We start from the raw sequence: 22,069 nt of genomic DNA, 5'->3' as shown, positions 1-22,069 counted from the left end.
AAGCACCCACCACTGTGTCTGAGGAGCATCTCTGAGACGAGAAGCGGGTGGCAACTCAGGGAACACGGACACCCCACCTCTTCCGTCAGCACAGCTCACTGCCAGCACCAGGGTCTTCACAGGGGCAGCTTGTGGAGGGAACCGGCTGGAATATTTGTGGCTTGGACGGCAGTGCCTAGCTTCTGGAACCCACTCAAGAGCCTGCACAGTCTATTTGGGGGAAATCGCATCTTTCACCAAATGCAGATTTGATTCCCGCCCCTCCCCTTGTAGGTTCTGGGAGCTGGTGTTGGGAGAGGCTGGTGAGGCGTGGAGTCAGTCCTGGCTTTGCACCTTGCCTTCCCTCTTCACCTCCATCCCTCATGGAGAAAGCCTGCAAAATTATCATGGAAAGAAAGCTTATTCAGGATATTAACGTTTTTAGTGTCTTAAGACCCTTAGAAGCCCAACCCAATTCTAAGGAGCGGCAGCTGCGCTGGATGAGGGTCCTTCTTGGGTCATTGGACTGACTGCTAACATTCTGTGGGAGAGAAAGCACCATTGGGACAAACCCGCGGGTCCTCTGGGCCTCTGTTCTCCTGGCCTAAAGTTGGGGGCTGTCTCCAAACCCTCTTTCTTAAGAGCTGATCAAACCAAACATCAATAAACTTGAGAAAGACTTTGTTGTAGCCTTGAAGGAGAAACTGATTTGGGAAAGGTAACCACCCAGGTGTGTGAGGGTGCTGGGGGCTCCCTGCTGAGTGTTTGTGAAGGCCCGTATTTGGGAACTCAGGGAGCTCCATTAGGGAAGGGGGAGGTTCTTTTCTACAAAATCAGCCCTTGCCCAGAGATTCTGTGTGTCATTAGCACCTCTGATGCCTTCAGATGGGCACCTCAGAGGAACTAGGTGCTTGTTTTCTCTGCCGAGAGGGGATACCAGCCACTGTCCTGTAACCTTTACTGAAAACGAACCTCGATCCCTTCCATGCTGAGAAATCCAAAGCTGCTTCTGAGATGAGAGGAAATGTGGCCTTTGAAATGGGAATCGAATCTGCTTGAATTAAGCGTATCCCCGCTTTGGTGGGGACAGTATTTGCACACCCACTCCCTTCTAGCACTAACCTTTTATCAGACGTTCCAGATTTTAGGGGATTCCCTTTAAGCCAACCCAAGCTGACCCCCTCTCCTGCTGAACCTGCTGTCTGGCTCTCCTCATAGGCTTGGAAGGTAGCATCTCCTGAAAAGAAGACATTTTGGTAATTTCTCCTGTACCCTGAGCAGCTGCAGTCAGGACCACTGTGCTGGTTTGCTGTGGCTACTGCCCTGGACACAGCATGTCAGAGCAGCCTGTGCTGGCAACAGATCTGGGTGCTGGGGCCACTGCCAGAGAAGCTGGGGTGTGTGTGTACAGACACTGGGTGTGATAAAAGAAGTCCACACTGCAGGTGGGGGGACTGAGTGAGGGCAGAGAGAATGCCTTACATTTGTTTTTTGTTTTAAAGAGAGATGTTTTCATTAATTTTTTAGAGACAGAAACATCGATGTGAGAAATATCAATTGTTTGCCTCCCGTACGTGCCCCGACCAGGGACCGAACCCCCAAAACCTAGGTGTGGGCCCTGACCGGGAATTGAACCTGCCACCTTTTGGCGTACGGGTTGACATTCCAACCGAGCCACCCGGCCAGCGCAGTATGCCTTACTTTTCGACAGGGAGAAAGGTGTTTACTCTTCATTCCCTCAAAATGTATTAACAAAAGGTTTACTGAATCCGTTGCTTTAAAACATAATTTGCATTTTTCTATTTGTAAACTAGATGTTGTAAAGCAATAAAAGATTTTCCAAGTGGTCTGCCTTGTCATTTGATGGGGCAGAGGTGGGTTTCTAGTAGTCCCTCTGAGGTTATTGCACATTTCTGAGGGCTAGAGGGTGCGGTGGGGGCGTTGGGGCTGGGGAAGCAGCTCCTGTAGCTTCCCATATAAGTGGTCCTCTGTTTACAGAGGTGTTACCATCCCAGTGGGTTACTTTTTAAAGACGAGGCTGTAAAGGTTACTGTCGGCCTTTGTGGGAGATGGCAACTCAACGTCCAACACATGACCCTGACCGCTGTCTGTACTGCGTATACATGAAGGTTCATCCAAGTGTAAGTGCTGATGAGAGAGCCCACTGTTGTTTTTGGCTCTGCCTTAAAGGGTGGCTGGTGTTTGTTTTACAGTCACCCCAAGCTGTGCTCCAGCGAGCTCTAGCCAGAGGCCACAGTTCCGCCATCTGCAGTTCTGATTTTCCTTCTGAACTGTCCTACTTACTGCCACTCCTCCCTTCCCAGCGGTGTTCACCTTGTCTGTTACTTGGGTGTGCTGCGATCAGTTTTTCGTACATGTCTTACCTGGAGAGTTACACTGTGCCTGTGGCATTCTGGCACCATCTCTGTTAGCAATTCTACTTTAAATCACATAGGAAGGAGCTAAGTTGGGGCTGTTAAAGAAACTGAATAGTCATAGTGTCTGCTAAATACTCTACATCATTTCTTTTTTAAAAAATTTATTTTTATTGATTTCAGAGAGGAAGGGAGGAGAGAAACATCAATAATGAGAATCGTTGATCGGCTGCCTCCTGTCTACCCCACACTGGGGATCCAGCCCATAACCTGGGCATGTGCCTTGATTGGGAATTGAACCATGACTTCCTGGTTCATAGGTAGACGCTCAACCACTGAGCCACGCATCATCTCTTTAGATCCTTTGGGATCTTGTCTTTATCTGGAATCGTATTTCTATGACACATGCCTAGAGGATGCAAATCGTATGATTTCATTCACTCCTTAGGTGGGTTCCAGGTGGATCTCCACTCAAATGTTAACTCTGTAAGATCATGGCTTTTCTTTCTGCTTCCTCACAGTAGTTGGTAAGGGAAAGATAGTTCTTAGCAACTGAGCTGTTTTTCTGGATGTGTAGTATTGTGGGGATGCGAGCGAAACTGCTGCAACCATTTTTTTTGACACCATAAAGGAAGCCAGCCCGAGGATGAAGCCAACACAGGTAGGTAGAGCCAAAAGAATCGCAGAGAAATGGAGCTGAGTTCTGATCAGACTTCCTGAAGTTTATAATCCCCTTCACTTTACAGTTTTGTTAGCCAATGTTATCTTCGTTGTTTAAGCTAGTTTAAGGTAGATTTTGTTCCTTTCACTTAGCCTTAATTGATAGAGAATATCCAATGCATTAAGTGTCAACTTCAAGCTTCCTGTCATCCCAAGTCTCCTGCCTCCCTTCCTTTGTGACCTTTTTTTTTTGTTAATCCTCACCCGAGGATATTTTTCCATTGATTCCACCCCCCCAACCCCGCTTTTTAAGAGAGTGGAAGGGAAGGGGAGACAGAAAGAGAAATATTGTTGTGAGAGACGTGCCCCAACTGGGGCCAGGGATCAACCTGCAACCAAGGTACGTGCCCTTGACTGGAATCGAACCCATGGTGCTCTAACCACTGAGCAAACCTGCTAGGGCCGTAATATATCTCAAGACACATGATACCTGAACATTCAAGTCTCAGCTAAAATCTTACCTACTTCCTGGTGATGTAAGTTATGCACTTTCCTCTCCTTCTTGGTTACAATATCTATTTCTAGAATTCTTATCACTGTCTGAAGCTGTTCTTTCACTTGTTGGGTTTTTTGTTTTCTGTTTCCTTGGCTACCGTGTGAGGATCACCACGGGAGTGGAGTCATTACCAAGGTCACTCATTTCTCTTTCCCAAGTATCTTGCACGGAGTAAGTGTTCAAGAAATACTTTTTGAAATAACGGTTGGGCCTCGAGTCTACATGCTGTGTGAGGGCCCAGCCAGTGTGGAGCCCTCGGGGTTGTCTGGAGGATGCCGTCCGCTCCAGCGCATTATCTTTGGGCGCCAGTGTTCTCCTTTCCTCGTCATGCAGCTGTTCCTTCTCTGCTGCCTGGTTCTATATTTTGCCTGTGCTTTCTCAACAACCTGTTCCTTCCTTAGGAAGAAAACAAGAAAGGGTCCTGACTGTTCTGTTGTGAACTTAGAATCTTGAAGGTGGGGCAGGAGGGGAGGAAGATCTGACTTGAAGGAGCTGGAGGCCGCCTGGTATGCCTGGGTTTGGAGCTGTCCTACTCACTCAGTGTACCTGATTAGTAGAAAGTGTGATTCTCTGTGTGAGGGCCCAGAGGAGGGCGGGAGTGCCCAGGGCTTAAGGGAGGTCAAAGTACAAGGACTGATCGGAGCAGAGGGTTTTTCTGTTTATTACAAAATTCATTACACAAATACAGCTGACCAGAAGGTCTAAAAACAGCCCAGACTCTTCCAACTGTAATCTATCCGTAGACACAAGGACATAAGCCATGCTCACTCACAGGGGAGCCCTTCTTAGGAGAAGTGCCCGTCCCTCAGATGGTTTGGAGTCCTGGGTCCAGCAGCAGAGAGGAGCCCAGCGTGTGTGGACAACCCCTTGAAGCAGCCCTTGGCGGCAGCTGCTCTGGGCGAGGCAGCAGCTTTAAGTTTCACAGTCCACTTGTTCCCACCACACAAGTCAAATCAAGGGGTGGAAATACAATGAAAAAAGCGGGAGGCTGGAAAAGCGATCCTCAGAGAGGCTGCGAGTGGGAAGGGCACAGTGGGCTGAGGAGCTGGCGATGTTTGGATCCGGATGGAAGTACAGAGGAGTCACTGTTAAATGATTCGTACATGTTCATACATGTTATATACTATTCTGTATGCATGTTATAGCTTTAAAAAGTTTAAATGTAACAAAAGCAAACAAAATGTAAAAGGCTAGAAGTGGATAAAGGGGGCTGGTGATGGAACAGAAAAGAAGAAATTAAAGCGCAGAGAGGATGATGGAAGAAGACAGCAAAGGGGGAAGACGAAGTCTCGGAGGTGGTACTGTTGGCCTCAGTTTCTCTTCTTCTGTCTGGATACTGGTTCTGCTTCTAGGTACCGGAGCCCGACGAGCATACCCAGGATTGAGAAACCTTAAATACAGAGAGAACATTCGTGGCGGACATACGCACAGTGCTCTCTCATACCCCTTGTATGTCTGCCGGGGCTGGGACAGGTCCTGTGGAAAGTCTAGGGTGGTTGCATGCTTACTTGCCACCATCAGGGGTGCCAGGACGCCGATTGTGGGAGCCGCGGTCCCGTACACAAACAACTCAGAGAGGAAGTGCCCCAGGGCGAGGAGGAAGGTCCAGAGCGTGATGTGGTAGAGCCTAGGAAGGTACAGACAAAAATAGGAACTGAAGGACTGCTTGTTCCATGCAGAGGAAAAGTGGTGACCAGGCCCGCTGTACGCAAATGAAAACCCAAGAAGGGACTATGGCTAAAGGCAAAGTAGACTTGGTCCTGAGAAAGACCTGGCCTGCTTGCTCACATCCATTCTCTATGAGGGAAAATGGAAGGTTTTAACTGCTAATCGGAGAGAATGGTCCAGGCATCCAGAGTGGATCTCCAGGTTCTAGCAAGGCGGTATGCCAGCTACAGCAAAGCAGGGTCTGCATTCTAGCAAGCCCAGGCAGGGGAGGCAATTTTGGGTCAGCCATGCTTCCATATTCCACTTCCTCAAACGGGCTCGACTCTGTCATCCCAGCTTACCTGGCCTGAGTTTGGCCAGGGGCTGTGCTCATAATGGTGGAAGCCACAGAACAAAAGGCCTGAATGGGGGATGAGCAGCAAGGACCGCAGGGGGCTTTTAGGTGCTCTTCTAATGTGGGCTGGTTATTTTGTCTCAGCTTGGGAAAATGGTCAGATGAAGGACCCGGTGACCATCTCATGGGAAGAGAACTTGTTCCACAGCTTTGGCCAAAAGGTGGGGGAGAGATAGGTTACAGGATGCTCCACCATCTGGATTGCTGGTATCTTTTTTAACTGTGAAATTTTTAAAATTATGAACCCTCTAAACATACAAAAAACTAAAGATAAGATACTATAGCCCCTAATCCACCGGTACCCTGCTCCATCAACTGAGCATTTGGCTTTTTTTTTTTTGCCTCAGATACTTTTTTTAAAAAAGAAATAAAATACTAGTTATCAGTTAAAGCATCCTACGTACCCTTTTCCCAACTGATCCCATTCTCCTGCCTCCCCTCTCCTCAGAAGGAACCAATATCTTAAATGTGATGTTTATCCTCCCTGTGCATGTCTTAATGCATTTAGTAAACATGTACATATAGGAGTGGACTTGGAGTTTCCAGTGAGGGAGGGAAGAGAATCAGAGTGCCCATCAGAAGCACACAGACAGAAGTCCCAGGAGAACAAAAGGCAGGAAGCACAGGCCGGCATCTGCAGCTGTCCTGATTGGGAGAAGGGGGAATGGATGGGTAATAGAGGCGAAGATAAGTCTGAGTTGTTTATGCTCATTCTAAAAGCACAGCAAGCAAAAGGTGTTACCCCTTATACCTATCAGCAATTCTTCATGGTAAAGGTCTTTTAAAACCATTATTCAACCTTTACTCCCTCCCAGTCACCCTGAGAAGTAGAACAGAAATACTAGTCTCGTTTTATACGTGAAGTGAGCGAGATGCAGAGAACGTGCATAATGAACTCGCTGCTACAAAGCTAGTTACTAATAGAACTGAGACCAGAGCTCATTTTCTTGTTTTCATTCTTCAGGCCCCAGGCTGTTTCCACTAAACTACACTGTTTCCAAAAATACATGCAAATCTAGAACGAGTAAACCACAGTTTCAAGTTAAAAAAAAAAAAGTTAAAAATTAAGTTGGTGAGATCGCAGGGCTAAGAGCCCTGCTTCAAATCCCACTTGTGTCAGTCTTCCTCAGATTAAATTAATTGGGTGTCTAATATGTAGATCTGCAAACTCAGGAATGAAAATCACTACCTCCCCAGCTGCAAGGAGGAGACTTAGCCAAGGTCACGTAGATGAAAGCTCCAGGCAAAATAAGATAAATGCCATTCCCTCCTCTCTTCCCCAGAGGCTGAGGGTCTGGATCAGAGAGAAAAAGATTTTAGTGTCAAGTTGGAGTTTTGGTGCCTCACCCACCGACCTGAGCAAACTTTTCTACCTTCAAGTGGTGATGACTGTTGGTGGGAACAAGGCTCGAGCCCCCTCCAGTGGCCAGCACTGGCTACAGCACTCTAGACAAGAGGCTAGGATTGTCTGCAATTGTTCCACACTAGCCTATCTGAGTACCTCAAGAGGCAGAACACAGAGGAGTCCTGGGTTCTCTTCCACCCTCCTCTGCAAAAGCATACAGCAGTTTGCTTGTGGGTTCCTTTTTCCATGGACTGTGAGTTCTGTGCCATCCTGCTCAAGGAGGCATGTGAGAATAAGGTATGTGTGGGCGGCTGCTCTAAAAAGACCACACTACTCGCCGAAACCGGTTTGGCTCAGTGGATAGAGCGTCGGCCTGCGGACTGAGGGGTCCCAGGTTCGATTCCGGTCAAGGGCATGTACCTTGGTTGCGGGCACGTCCCCAGTGGGAGGTGTGCAGGAGGCAGCTGATCGATGTTTCTCTCTCATCGATGTTTCTGGCTCTCTATCCCTCTCCCTTCCTCTCTGTGAAATATCAATAAAATATATTTAAAAAAAAAATAAATAAATAAATAAAAAGACCACACTACTGTACTTTAGTAGAAGAAAGGCTGATTCTTCAGTAAAGAAGTAGGGGCTTTGATGCAGGCCACTGGATCATGGCACGGCCAATTTAGCTATGTCAGTTCAAAAGAATTTTCAAACCTTAAAGACCTGTTAGGCCTTTTATGTTTTCTAGGCCTGGAAAGAATGGAACCTATTAACCATTTATTATCATCCACATTCTAGGCGAATGTATCAAAATTAACAGGTCTCCAAGGGGAGGACCACAGTGGGTATGTGTAGCACCTGAGTTCGAACAAAAGGATGCTAACGCTCTTCCTTCCCTTACATACGTCTTGTTGTGGATGTCGATGGCACAGAGGCAACGGATCACTGATGAGAGCAGCGTCCAGATCCCAAAGGTCCGAGCTTGGAGGCCGTTCACTGTGTAGTAGAAAAAAGCGAGAGTGTTGAGAAGAAGGTTAGGATGCCTTCCAAACTCTTCCTACTTCACTGGTAGTTCATGGGAGGCAGGGAGCTGAGTTGAGCTCCCTTTGGCTGGGCAGAGTGGAGGCTCTGGTGCCGCACCTGGGCACTAGAAGGAATGGAAGGAATTCCAGAATGAGAACTGCTCAGCTCCTCTTCCAATATCTACAGCTGGGCAGGGACTTCCAAGAGTGGAAATCCAACAAAGAGCCCACTCGGGCAAATAACTCCTGGATATAGTAGTTTATACCTCTGCCCTAGAAACCAGTCTGGTGTTGGTGAAACCCAGTGAGTCTGAATTAGGATAGGTTTGGGGGTATGCTGCAGAGTGGTCTGGCAATACAAGATACCTGGGAAGTCAGCAGACTTTTAAGGCTGGTGTAGGAGAGAACTCAGAAATAATGGCGCCTACTTAGATGGCTACATCTGGTTTTTCAGAGACCTAAGTCCCTAGGTCTTCTCTGAATCCAGATCTGTATTATTTGAACAAAGCCCAAACCAGGCTGGATTCCTGGACACATGATAGGGGGACAAAGCACTGTTTCCCTAGTGTTTGCCAAGGCCACCCTGCTCTTGGTGGCTTTGTTCGGACACTGCTGTATTAAATATCTTGTCCTAAAAGTATGGATCATATTCCACCACAACAGTGGTTCTGGACCCTGGATATTTATTAGAATCAACTAAAAAAGTTTTATACAATTACCAAGACCTGGGTACCAGACCAATGAAATCATACTCTCTGGAGGTGGGCCTTGGGCAAAGTGGTTTCTAAAACCCCCTCCCTCGGTGATTATAATGCACAGCCATTGATCTAAGGCATTCAGTGGTTGGAATGCAAAAACAGTGACAGCAAAGACACTTGTTTGCTGATCTATTAAGCAAGAGAAATTTCAAGGGACGAGACTGAAAACTGAAGGGTCTATTCACGTTTACTTGGGCTTTTAGGATTTTCCAGCCTTTGGAAAACCAGACAGTGATACCAATTTCACAACCCCGAAGACCTTTGGATAGTAAGTAGTAAGGTGAACAAAAATTCCATATGCCAACCAAATACCTAGCAGTTAGCCCCAGTGGGCTACATTCTTTTTTTTTTTTTTTAAATACATTTTATTGATTTTTTACAGAGAGGAAGGGAGAGGGATAGAGAGTTAGAAACATCGATGAGAGAGAGACATCGATCAGCTGCCTCCTGCACACCCCCTACTGGGGATGTGCCCGCAACCAAGGTACATGCCCTTGACCGGAATCGAACCTGGGACCCTTCAGTCCGCAGGCCGATGCTCTATCCACTGAGCCAAACCGGTTAGGGCGGGCTACATTCTTTATAAACACCTTGACAGCTTTTCTGATGAAAAGACTGAGGAATTAGTGAGCTACGAAAGGGAAATATTTCACCAATGTTAACCAGATTAGGCATCAGGTGAAATTCTACCACAGTACTGATATGACTAGCACCGTATAAGACAGCCCCCAGATCATGAGGAGGAGGCAGTCTCCACTTCTGGGCTGGAGGCAGACAGATGGACACATGCATGTGCAGATGCATGCACATGCATGTGCGCACACACACGTACACACACACACACACTCTTGCTCTATGCCCTTCAGCAAGTCACATGACCCATGGGCTTCTCTGTCTCAACTTCAAAGGGCTAGACCAGATAACATCAAAAATCCTGTGAATCTATACAGGATGCTATATCGGAAGGCAGCATTTGAGGGTGAAAAAGTTGAATTGTCTTGCCCCCTTTTTCAGATTCTTTACTCCTAGTATATTTGAGCTTTGTTCAAAATGAGCCTTAGCCTAATTAGGTTCATTTTATACCCAGATGTTGCAGAACAATGAGCTAGGTCAGAGCCTGAATCTGGGTTAGCTATAAATGTGACAGAGAATTGTCAGCTGCTGTGAAACCGTGCCACAGCTCCAACTATCCCACACATCAGTGCAAGGAAGGGCAAGCTGCAATGTGAAAACACTCTCAGCAAAGAGGCTCTGGAAACTGGGTCTTCTGAAGTTTCATTTTGGAGACAAACCTGAATGGGTTTGGGCTGTCTTCTCAGGGACTATGTCACAGTTGGGAAAAACCTTGGATTAGTAACTATCTGCAACATGGAATGTAACCATGTGTGTGCCATGTTGTGATTTCTAAAGACAGCTGAGATAACATGCAAAACTTCTTTATGGCTTCCTAGTGGGGCATCACAGAGTCACCAAGTAACTCTATTTCCTCATTCGCCTCTTGCATGCCCCCTACCAGGGATTAAGCCTGCAACCCAGGCACGTGCCCTGACTCGGAATCGAACCAGCAATCCTTTGGTGCCTGGGACGATGCCCAGCCAACTGAGCCACACTGACCAGGATGCCCTAGTAAGGCTTTTTTACAGATTGCCTCAGGCCATGTAAAATGAATGAAAAGGTATTCAGAGAAGCTTTGAGGGGGAAAATGGGCCAAGTGCTATTCACAAAGTTTATTACTCTAGTGATTATTAAAGGCTACTAGTATATAGGCAGCATCAGAATCAACTAGGTAGTTATTAAAAAATAGATTCCTGGACTCCACTCAGGGGGTGAAAGTTTCAGTAAACAGGTTTGGAGAGGGACATGGCACCTGCGCTTTGTTTGTCTGTAAGTCTCCTAGTAAGTTATTCTGATGTGTAGCCTTGTCTGGGAATCACAATGTACAAAAGATGCAGTTCTTTGGCTTCTTACCCAGGTCTGGCTTGCCGGTGTAGAGCTTTTCATAGAGAAAGGTATGGTCTCGGAAGCTCTGAAGCGTGTTCCCCATGGCTATGATGGACACCATCACCAACCAGCTTCGTAACACATTCAGGAAACGACTCATGGCTCCCCTCAAATCTGAGAGGGCTTCTTGCCCTGGAAACAAAGGCAAAGGATGTGAGACAACAGATGGTTCATCTTCTATAACCATGAGCTCTCTCACCCCTGGGTCCCACTCATGAGGGCTGTACTAAGCTTATTTGGTCACTTATTGATCACGTCATAAATTCCTCTGCAAGCCCCCTAAGCTCATCCTCCCTTGTATATTAATCACCTTAATATACTACTCTTACCTTCATGGAATTAGCACACTGCCTTTGAATATTTTCCCTAAACCAAAATGTGCTGACCTTTACCCAGAGTGAAAAAGGCTAAATAATGCAGTAGGCAGAAATGACAAATCCAGTGGAAAAATTGTAGATTAAAAAAAAAAAAAAAAAAGGGGAGCAGAAGAGGAGGTGTACAAATGTTACTATAAAGTAACAAAGTAGATTTATGTATAAGGCTTACAGAAATTGGTCTCAATATTTAGTCATACTAATAGTGATGAATAAACAGTATACTTTCCAATACATGGCACAGTAGTTATCTTTGACTTGAGTAATTTCTCTAAAATATTACCCTACATCAGAACACTTTTCTCTTGGCTCAATCAGTCCTCTTCTGGCTTTACTTCTAGGCTGGTTTTTCATATCATTCCTTCACAATGCAATTGGCTAAAAGGTAATTATAAATCTAACAGATACCTGCCTGGCTATTGATGACAGATCCTTCCAAGCGCATAGAAGCTTTACACATTTCAGTGGAACCAATAGTGAGGGCAATGTTTACATCCTCAGGTTTTCTCTAATCTGGTTCCAAGGTATACCATAAACAAGAAGAACACCTAAAAGTTAAAAATAAACTGCTGTGACTTGAGAACTAGTAAGAAATTACATGAAGAAGGAAATAGCAATGTCGGCATTGGGTTGCAGGAGAAATTATAGTAGCTAAGTTACTGGGCACTTGTATGTGCCATGCACTGTGACAAGCACTTAACATATATTGTAGACATTATTAATATTTCCATTTTACAGATGAGGGCTGGTACAGAGAGGTTAAGTGATTTGCTTGAGGTTTTACCGCTAATATATGGCCAAGCTGAGATATGGTCTATTGGACTCTACATTGCAATACTGCCTCAACTGTTTGAGAATATTTTGACGAAGTTTCCATTCTTGAGGAAGACAAGCATACCATACCCACTTGTGTCTTGAAGTTGTATAGAAAAATAACATTAGATTATGTATTTTTTTTAAAGCTTAGATTAACCCTTGCTGAGCATTGATTTCAATGAGCTTGACTTAAATAAAATCCATGTAGATAAAGAATTTAATAATGGAATGATTCTTCCCACCTTCAGTATGGTTTTTTGGCCCACGGTTTATCTGCTGTCAGGTTTTCTTGGGCTTGAAGTGGTGACAAACTATCAGGCCTCCTTTGTCACTCTGGCAGTAAAAGTTTCAGTATGGTCCTACACTACCCAGATGAAACAGATATTCAAGTCAGCCATGGCTCAAGACAGTGTGAAGCACCAAGAAACAAAAAACTAGAGAGGAGGAAGGGTGAATGGAGGAATCCCTCAGGGAAAGGTGGATCACACAGTGGGCTTTGTCCAAGTCTAGAGAGAATATGGTTCTACGGATCTCACAAGCAGTTACAGCCTGGGCCAAGATTCCCCGACCCCCACCTCAACCCCATCCTCCTTCCTATTTTCTTACCCTCCCTCAATAGGTCAGAAAAGCTGCATGGATGGCCCCCTCTTTTTGACAACTTATGGCTTTCATTTCACAGAAGCTCTTAGAAATTCCAACAGTTAGCTGATGAGGGCAGAGCCTGAGCATTCTTCTGAGCTGCTCTCCCACTCCCTCGACCCATTTCCCTAAAGCTTGAGGGCATATCCAACACGGATTCTCAGGTTTTGCCCAGGCAGGTGTGGTGTTCAAACCTAAGTCAGAAGAGAGGCGTTCCTATCGTGGCCCTACCATTTAGTAGTTGTGTGACCCTGGGCAAATCATTTACATTTTACAGCCTAGGTTTCCTCACATGCGAATTGGAGATTAAAAAAAAAAAATACTGTCTCAAGGAATAATCTCACCTGGCGACCGGACCCCAGCCAGCAGCAGCAGCTACAGCAGCAAAGATGCAACCCCAAAAAAGCTCCAGCCTGGAGTCCACCCGAATCATTTGTCCCCGCCCCTGCCCTCACCCGGCTCCAGGATTGGGCCATTTCTGTCATTCCTCGCTCTGATTGGCTGTTTCGGTTCTGCTCAAGCAGGAGATGGGGCGTGAACCCCTTTACTGCCAATCAGCGGTAGCCACTGCCCAAGTGTCAGCCGGGGTACGCCGCTCGCACAGTGAACCCGCCTGTGGAGCGTGGCGGAAGAACCCCGGTCTCGGATTCAACCCGTTAGGGGCGGAGAGGAAATTGGGGAAAAGAAGTCAAGATTCTCCTGCTGAGGGTGGTCTCCGAGCCCGCGCTGCGCGAGGGTGACGACATTTGTCGGCGCCCGAAGCCGAGCATTGTCGGCGCCGGGTGGCGGGCGCCTGCGCAGTGGCCCCGAGCGGGCGGTTGCTTGTTGGTTGTTGTAGTAACCGGGGAAGCAGCCGTCCGCGGCCGCCGAGAGCCGGGCTGGGGAAGGAGGAGGGAGGTAGGCGCAGAGCGCGCTCCCCGCCGGCCCGCCCCGAGCCATGGGAAGATGAGACAGGTAAACGCCTGCGCCGGCGCGCTCCCCTACCCGAGGGAGGTGCGCTCCCGGGTCTGGGCGGGCGCGGTCCGCTGCATTTCCCGCTCGGAGTCCGGGGGCTGCTGTAGGTTTCCGGGCGCGCTGGGCTGAATCACTGCGGCGGAGTTGCCTGCGTCCTTCTCGCGGGGCGCATCTGCGGACCTACCCGGAATTGGGGTGAGCCAGGGGTCGGGCAGAGAGGCTGATCCAAAGCGAGGGCGCTCCTTGGGCGAGTGTCCTTAATCTTACTGCGAATGTCCTGTCCGGTCTCTGCCCGCTCTGCAGGCAGCCTAGTACAGTTTTAATTGAAAGGACATGCCAACATTTGGGAAAGATGGAGAAATCCTATTGGGAATCCTCGGAAGAACGCCTTTGGAAGTTGTTAGATATTGCCCATTCCGCTGAAGATCTGTAGGGATCATTATCGGGGCCGGCATTTTTGGTTCCGTTTATAATTTTACCGTATCTAGGAATGCATAGCAAAATGAGGTTTAGAAAGATTTACATTAAGTGGTTATCTCTGAATTGTGGGATTATGATCATTTAAATATTTTCGTTTTCTTGATCTATTTTCTATTCCTTACGCAAACACAGCAAACATATACTTCTACCCCATGGACAAATTTTAAGTTAGAAATGGAAAACATCCTAATTTTAATGTCTTTTTGAGATTCAATTCATAGTTTGTGATTTTTAGCAAGGGACAGTAGTTTTTGAGTGTTTGGAAGGACATTTTTTTCAGTTATTTATGACCTCGATTCAGGAGAATATTATTCATCTTTTGGTTCAGTAGTTGAATTTTAGTGAAAACCTGACGGCATTTTATCTGTGTGTTTGTCATAGAGGCCAAATAAATATTTACAAGTATTTTAAATCTTGAGTTTTTACTTTTAACCCAGGTCAGGTTTTAACAGCAAGGAATATATGTTACAGGCAACCATCCTCCTATCTCAGACTTCCCTAAAAGTTAGGTAAGTCTGTCCTTTTGGTGCATGTTCGATACTGTATATAAAAGAAAAATGAAAAACTCAAACTTAATAACAGTTCTTCAGATACACAGTGGACAGACAGTATGGTTGGGCAAAAAAACTCGATTTGGGGGGCATATGTGAGGCACTGTGATAGAGGGTAAGCACCTAGAGGTTGGGCACCAGTGAGGTAAAGATTCATTTTCATTGCTTGGAAGATCATCAGCAATAATGAACAAATAGATCTTACATGGTGTTTCAGATCATGTGGCTTTCCTACAGGTATCTGTGCCACCCAAATTGTTTGATCCAGTGACTCTGCAAAGAAAGGTCTCTGAGGCCCCCGTCTGCTGACTGCATGACAAACCCTAAAGGAAATGCCAATCGTGATGGCCCGGGACCTGGAGGAAACAGCATCATCCTCAGAGGATGAGGAGGTGGTAAGCCAAGAGTAAGTAATAGCCAGCCTGCTTTTGAACCTTTGCCTCTAGGATGGGAAAATAGTTCTCGTTTACTTATACACAATATCCAAAGGAAGGATATTGGTGCATGTTCGATACTGTATATAAAAGAAAAATGAAAAACTCAAACTTAATAACAGTTCTTCAGATACACAGTGGATAGACAGTATGGTTGGGCAAAAAAACTCCATTTGGGGGGGCATATGTGAGGCACTGTGATAGAATATCCTTCCTTTGGTATTGCCTGATTCTGGTTTTAGCTTCTATCCATGATCTAACTAAAGATCTTATTATTTCGTCCTTATCTGACATGAGATATAAGGCTCTATGAGTGACCAAACACTGGCTCTAGGTGTTCCAGGTAAGTAGCTCTTAGTAAACTTCTGATCAGAGCTTCTAAGATAGGAGATTTTGAAATGCTTAGATAGTGAAGAAAAGTAGGTCTCCAAACACTGTGATACTGGTTATGTTACTTTCTCAAAAATCTTTACAATGATGGAATGATGATAATAGAGAGAGGTCAGGTGACTTACCAGAGTCACTGTGGGGCCTTACAATAGAATGCTATAGCCTTTGCTGGGTCTATTGAACAGCAGTGCTTTCCTGAGTTCTTTTATGTAAGGGACTCAAAATAATAAAAATGTAAGTGCTAGTGGTAAGAGCAGCTGCTACAGATGATGGTATGGGCTTTAACTACTGTATTTCATTTAATCTGAAGATGCTATTATTTCCACTTTATTAAATATGTCCTCACAAATACCAAAGGACTTTCTCAGGGATGTGTAGAGAGTAAGTGATGGATTGAGATTCAGACCTAGTTTTACAGAATTTTGTAGCACTTTGCTATTCTGCCTCCTTCAACCTTATTACTTGACAGAGAACAAAGAGAAAAGCTGGCTTACAGTTAAGATTTGTTTTTAAGATTTTTTGCAGGTCCCCTTGGATATGTGCTGAATCACCTGAAAAGTGGGGATAATATCTCCCAGGCTATTTTGTAGGAGTGTGTTTAGGATCAAATAGAATAATGTCTATGAAATTACTTTGTAAATTGTGAAGTGCCGTACACATATAAGATACTGTTCTTACTTGCTTTAATATTGAACTTAAAGTGGACTTCTTATTATAAAGTGGAAGATTTCATTATTTAATATTATAACTTGGGAAAATTATTGAAGCATTAATAAAGCTTTGAGGAAAGGCTTCTCGTCACTGTTAGGTTGTAGAAAATAATAGAGAGTTGACATTATATTTGGGTCATTCTCATTCAGGATAATTAAATGGACAATTCCCTCTGGCCATTTGCCTCCCTTGACTTCTTGCTTTCTGTATGCTGCCTCTTACTCATTTCATAAAATTTTAACTTCTTCTCCAAGCATCACTCTAATTTCAAGATCCTTGTTTTACTCCATAAATATTTTCCTTTTTGGTGGGTTTAGAGGTTGGGCCTGACAAGTATGTATTAGTTTGAATCTCATGAAATTGCCATTTTGGTAGGTCAAAAACAGTCAAATATTGACAATTTCAAATAGTTCAACCTAGTATTATAGTAGGTACTCAATAAATACTTGCTGACTGACTGACTGACTGACTGAATGAACAAACAAATGTATGATTTAGATCACATTAGATCAGACGTTCTTAACCTTTTTAATGTTGTGGGTCTCTTGTCAGAATATTTTTAAGTACTTAAAATTAAATATGTGTCATTAAAAAATACCAATTACATTGAAATACAGTTATCAAATTATTTTAAAAAGTTACTTGTGATACAGTAAGCTGTGCTTCCTTATACATTATTTACTTTTTTGTTTTCTTGCTTCTTTAGTGCTTTCTTATACATTAAATAACAAGATCATTCATTTAAAACATGGGGAAGTTAAGTTTTATTTTCTAAAGACAGCAGCATGAAGACTGTTTTTGCTTAGTTTGTGTAAGATCATTACACTGTGGTGTGGTCTTTGATTAACACTTAGAAGTGAGGAATACTGGGACCTTCATACATGTCTGGACTACCAATGTGTGATGTCACCATTTGGTAGCTTGGAGGAGAGATGCTAAATCATTGTCCAGCCTCATCACACCAGATGAGGAAGACTATGATCATAGGTAATTTAGTGGCAAGTTTAATAGCTAACACAACTTCGAAGTAGTGATAAATGTAAATGATGTTTTAATATACTGGCATCAACTGTAAAATGGTATAAAAGTCTAATTTCAGATCATTCTAATAGTGCTGTGCTTTGCTGCCTATATTAATAACTGAGAGATGTGAAATTTCTAGTAAAAATTAGTGAAATAAAGTGTAATATCCCTCTCCCCCACTTCTCCTGTTCCCTCAATCCAAATTCATGGACCTTTTGAAGTTTCTTTATTTTTTTGTTTTGTTTTGCTTTCTTCCACACTCTTACTATTGAATTTTGATGGTTAGTCTTACTCCATCAGCTCGTCTTGTCTACTACACACTTATTTTATACATTAGGAATCTTAAGTCAATCTTGTTCACACTTAGAGCAATAGGCTTACATTTCAAAATTTTTTGCAAGTTAGAAGGCCTTAAATCATCTAAGGAAGTTGATTTGATCCTAAGATGCATATCCATGGACATCTGTTAGATCTTCTCGATTCCTAGGCTGTATTAAAGTAGTTAATGCCTGGACTTTAGGACTAGAAACTGTCCAGGCAGTCCTTGTTTTGCATGGCATTATTTCAAATGGTAAATGGAAAGGGGGGTCTTTTTCTATATTTTGCTTGGGGATCCCAAATACAAATTTATATATAGATATGGAAACTTTCATAAAAGGATTTGATGCTGCTTTTGTCACTGGAAAAATAGTAACTTTAATTTCTCTAATAAAAGCTAGCTTTGTATCAGTTGAAAAAAGCATCAACACTTACTTGGAAAAAATAAAATGAATATACAGTGAGTGGTCCAGGAGTTCAGAGAAGGATGGCATCACTCAGGGCTGGGGGAGTGGGGCAAGGCCTTGGAGAGTGGGATTGAATGTACAGAGATGTGGGGAAGGCATTTCCAGCAGGGACAGTGGTATTAATAAGGCATGGAAGTTTTGAGTTAAGTAGGCTGCATCCCAGGAGTGAAGAATAATATATTCCTCATGAAATTGCTTCTTAAAACCCAAAACGTTCTTAGGTTCTCAATAAAGTCAACCATAAAACTGGTCTACTTTGATAATTAATCATTCAAATATGCTGTCTTTTCATGCCTGTAAGGCATATTTTCTTAATCTATTCCAGTTTCTGGTGCAAAAGAAAATTTAAGGTCCCAATTTTTAATTTCCTAATTGGAGGAATCTTTTCCCTTTAGCACCACCTGGTGGGAGCATGGTTTTAATGACAATTTAGCATCTGCCTTAAGTATTTTGTAGTTGACCTTATTGAATTAATAATTTGTCTACTACCTCTTTTATCTTTTTATGGGTTGTAAGTGAAGAGATTTCTCCTTCAGGGATTTGGCTTTCCACAGAGTGTAGTTAGGCCTTGGCCCTTCTCAGCTGTGCACCTGCTGTTTGTATTCTGATTGCCCCGTCTTATCGCAGTAATCCATTGTGTGTAAGTGATAAGGCGCAGTGCTGCCAGTTTGTAGCTAATGCCAGGTTGACAAGGAACCTTGGATAGTTTCCAGAGTTTCTATCTAAGACTTTGGATAGGCAGCCTCTTTTTTCCCTCTATCCTCTGACTTAGAAATATAATGGAAAAATTAAAGTTGGAAGAGATCACAGGAATAGCTTGACCCCATGCCCACGTATTATAGGTGTTTAAGATTAAAAAAGCAAGCAAAACAAAAAAATCTTTGCCAAAAAATGCACCCTCTAAACACCATTTCTCACAAGTGGGCACAATCACCCAGGTCAAAGCAAGGACAGTAAGCATCCACATTCCATTTCTACAAAGCAGGAAATGAGCTAGGTATGGTGTTCTCTGCTTTCCTCACTAAAAGGCTTTTGGCAGCTCATTCCCAAGTCTAAAGGCTGCCTTCTAAAATTGGTAGTCTGCAGCCTATTCATTCAAAGTATGGGTATTTTTAAACTTGGGTTGGGAGGGTCTGACTTGGCCTTGAGATTTGTGGTTAACGGTGTGGCCATGTGAGTTTTTGAGAGGTAACTGAATCTTGGCTCAGTGGGTCTTATTCCATTTAATAAATTGAATAGTTTAAGTTCCCAAAGAGTTGAGTTTAAGGTGTTCCATATATAGCACATCACCGAAATGTGATTAAGGTGACAGAAGGGTGGAAAGAGCACAGACATTTGGGTTCATGTATCTTTCCTTGACTCAGCCTTGGGCAAATTACTTAACCTCTCTGAACACCTTTTCCTCAGTTCATAGTGGGGGCAATAGGAGTAAGTGAGATAGCATGAAAGCTCTTAGTTTATTTCCTGGCGCGTAGTAGGTACTCAGGTAATTTCTTTCCCGTTCTACCTTCCTGCACTGAGGAGGTTCAAGTTTCCTAATCTGTGCATAAATTGATTAAACTGAGATTTTCTGAGGCTAAGGAAAGAAAATAATGTAAGAGATCCTTCTCTGGTGGAAAATATCTGTTTTTGCATTTACTAAGGCTTTATTTAAAATATGTGGTTTTAATTGGGGTACTGGTAATAATTTGGTTTCCTAGCTCAGAATTTTAAGATGGGTCATCAAATTGCCTTAAAAAGGGACTCTACAGGCTGGTGTGGTTCAGTGGGTGGTTGAGCAATCAGGAGGTCATGGTTTGATTCCCCATCAGGATACATGCTCTGGTCTTGGGCTCGATCCCCAGTAGGGGGCACACAGGATGCAGCCTATGGATGATTCTCTCTCATCACTGCTGTTCTGTCTCCTTCTCCCTTTTTCTCTCTCTAAAATCCATAAAAACTTTTCTTTTTTTTAAAAAGGACTATAGGGCTTCAAAGGGGTATATAAATTTTTGTGAATCTATTTGTTAGGATTCTTTATGTGTACTGGGGGCTAAAACATAATTATGTATTTTTTGTCCTAAAAATAAAGGGACTTCATTAATTCATATTTAGGAAAGACTTGATTCTGCAGCTCTAAGTGTGCCACTCAGGATCTCATTTCTCTCATTCTTTTAATCAGGCTCCCACTGACTTCCTCCTTTACTAGCATCTCCACACTCTCCTGTCAAGGTCACAAAGTGATAGTAGCACTTCCAGCCCTCTCAGTCTCTTACACTGTCAAGGAGAAGAGAGGCCATCTCTTCTATAGCTGCCAGAGAAGAGAAATAGCATTGCTTTCTCAGAGGGTCTCACAACATGTCACCTGACCTTCACTTGGCTCCAGTTGGCTTATGTGCTCATCCCTGAAACAGCCACTATAACTGGGGGATAGAATGTCCTAATTGGCTAAAGCCAGTCAAGACTCGTCCCGGGATCAGGGATGGAATTCATTTTAAACAAACCACATGGCTAAAAATGGAAAATGAATGTTTCCCATAGGACACTTAGGGTTGTTGTTTCAGAAGGAGGGGTAAGGTTTTAAGCAGCTAACCATAGTAATCTGCTTCAGCAGTTAATTCAGATTTTGAGTTGTAAATTTATAAAGCTTTTTGTTATGGTTGTAGGGATCATCCATGTATCATGTGGACTGGAGGCTGCAGGAGAATTCCAATTTTGGTATTCCATGCTGAGGCAATTCTGACCAAGGACAACAATATTCGAGTAATTGGAGGTGAGTATGACTTCCCCACAGAAGGTAGGGCTGGGGCATGGCCCTGGCAACCTTGTCTTGCAGAAATTGACAACACCTATAGATAGAGAAACGAGAAGACTATATTTATTATACTTGAAAGGATTATTAGGGTTTCTGGAATTGTTTTCTGCATATTATTTTTTTTCCTTTTCAATTTTTTTTCAGAATTAAGTATACATGTGCTTATTGTTATTTTATTATAGTAAAATATACAAAACAAAATTTACTGTTTTGTATAGTAAAATATACAAAACAAAATTTACTGTACAATTCAGTGGCATTTAGTACATTTACAATGTTGTGCAACAATCACCACTATCTAGTTTCAGAACATTTTTATCATCCCAAAAGTAAACCCTGTATCCATTAAGTAGTCAATACCAAGCCCCTGGCAGCCCCTGATCTACTTTCTGTCTCGGTGAATACACCTCTTCTGGATATCTATAATAATAAAAGCGTAATATGCAAATTGACCAAATGGCCATCCAGACGTCCTTCTGAACGACTTTCCAGACAAAGCTGGGGCTGCAAGGGAGGGATCGAGGCAGCCACCGCGGCTGCAAAGGCCTACTCTTGAGTGAATTTCGTGCATTGGGTCTCTAGTTTTATATAAATGGAGTCATATAATTTGTGACTTTTTGTGTCTGGCTTTTTTCACTTAGCATAATGTTTTTAAGGTTCAGTCATATTGTACATGTGTCAGCACTTCATTCTTTTTTTAATTTATTGATTTATTTTAGAGAGAGAGGAAGGGGGAGTGAGGGGGAGGGGGGGGGAACATCAATTTGTTGTTCCACTTATTTATGCATTAATTGGTTGATTCTTATATGTGCCCTGACCAGGGATTGAACCCACAACCTTGGGGTATTGGGACGACACTCGGGGGTAACTGAGCCCCCCACCCAGGGCAGTACTTCCTTCCTTTTTATGGCTGAATAATATTCCATGTATGCATATACCACATTTGTTTATCCATTCATCAGTTGATGAATGGTTGTTTCTACCTTTAGGCTATTGTAAATAGTGCTGCTGTGGACATTGAAATGTTTAAGTTTTAGCTTGAACATCAGTTTTTCAATTCTTTTGGGTATATACTTAGGTATGGAATTGCTATGTTGTATGGTAATTCTATGTTTAACTTATAAAGGAACTGCCAAAGTGTTTTTCCACAATGATTGCACTGTTTTACATTTCCATCAACAGTATATGAGAGTTCTAATTTCTCTGCATTCTCACTAACATTTATTTTGTTTTTTATATTATCAATGTACTAGTGGGTGTGAAGTATCTGATTGTGGTTTTGATTTGTATTTCCATAATGACTAATGACAGACCATCTTTTAAAAAAATATATATTTTTATTTATTTTTAGAGAGAGAGGAAAGAGGAGGGA

At 43.5% G+C, this 22,069-nt stretch overlaps 3 protein-coding genes across 19 annotated transcripts in view; 2 read left to right on the top strand and 1 right to left on the bottom strand.

Annotated features, from left to right (window-relative positions):
* FLVCR2 (FLVCR choline and putative heme transporter 2) overlaps positions 1-1,826 on the top strand; it is a 70,348-nt gene extending 68,522 nt beyond the window's left edge. For 3 of the 4 annotated variants that reach the window (XM_080661992.1, XM_080661991.1, XM_080661989.1), the window contains one exon: positions 4-1,825. The gene's annotated coding sequence lies outside the window, so the exon portion shown is untranslated. Of the gene's footprint in view, positions 1-3 lie in introns of all 4 variants that reach the window. The other variant, XM_080661990.1, reaches the window with a different exon arrangement.
* Positions 1,827-4,206: 2,380 nt separating this feature from the next.
* On the bottom strand, positions 4,207-13,028 carry ERG28 (ergosterol biosynthesis 28 homolog). Of its 7 annotated transcripts, none has more exons than XM_080658474.1 (7): positions 12,920-13,014; positions 12,179-12,300; positions 11,533-11,668; positions 10,714-10,878; positions 7,871-7,961; positions 5,079-5,197; positions 4,207-4,960 (listed from the first exon to the last, which is right to left on the bottom strand). In XM_080658474.1, exons 4-7 carry the CDS (start codon positions 10,844-10,846, stop codon positions 4,881-4,883), a joined length of 423 nt encoding a protein of 140 aa, XP_080514600.1. In that variant the 5' UTR covers positions 10,847-10,878; positions 11,533-11,668; positions 12,179-12,300; positions 12,920-13,014; the 3' UTR covers positions 4,207-4,880. The 7 variants fall into 7 exon arrangements, 6 of the variants coding, with proteins under 6 accessions (XP_080514600.1, XP_080514601.1, XP_080514598.1 ...); XM_080658475.1 differs by having other exon boundaries at positions 4,209-4,960; positions 12,179-12,295; positions 12,920-13,028; XM_080658472.1 differs by having other exon boundaries at positions 4,209-4,960; positions 11,529-11,668; positions 12,920-13,005.
* A 147-nt stretch (positions 13,029-13,175) lies between these two features.
* TTLL5 (tubulin tyrosine ligase like 5) overlaps positions 13,176-22,069 on the top strand; it is a 257,649-nt gene continuing 248,755 nt past the window's right edge. For 7 of the 8 annotated variants that reach the window (XM_080661710.1, XM_080661713.1, XM_080661711.1 and 4 more), the window contains exons 1-3: positions 13,176-13,529; positions 14,798-14,966; positions 20,549-20,655. In XM_080661710.1, coding sequence (XP_080517836.1) covers positions 14,893-14,966; positions 20,549-20,655 — 181 coding nt within the window. In that variant the 5' untranslated portion in view covers positions 13,176-13,529; positions 14,798-14,892. Of the gene's footprint in view, positions 13,725-14,797; positions 14,967-20,548; positions 20,656-22,069 lie in introns of all 8 variants that reach the window. The other variant, XM_080661707.1, reaches the window with a different exon arrangement.

This window comes from Plecotus auritus (genome assembly GCF_963455305.1).
Source record: "Plecotus auritus genome assembly, chromosome: 1".
Classification (NCBI taxonomy): Eukaryota; Metazoa; Chordata; class Mammalia; order Chiroptera; family Vespertilionidae; genus Plecotus; species Plecotus auritus.
The sequence above is the reverse complement of the archived record's forward strand: the minus strand, read 5'-3'. Positions and strand labels throughout refer to the sequence as shown.

Excerpts from the sequence above, each read along its gene's own strand:
- ERG28 (XM_080658473.1), bottom strand. The coding sequence starts at position 11,580 with ATGTGTAAAGCTTCTATGCGCTTGGAAGGATCTGTCATCAATAGCCAG. Across the intron at positions 7,962-10,713 it reads CACCGGCAAGCCAGACCTGG|TGAACGGCCTCCAAGCTCGG; the intron begins GTAAGAAGCCAA and ends TCTACTACACAG. Across the intron at positions 4,961-5,078 it reads GGCACCCCTGATGGTGGCAA|GTTTCTCAATCCTGGGTATG; the intron begins GTAAGCATGCAA and ends TCTGTATTTAAG.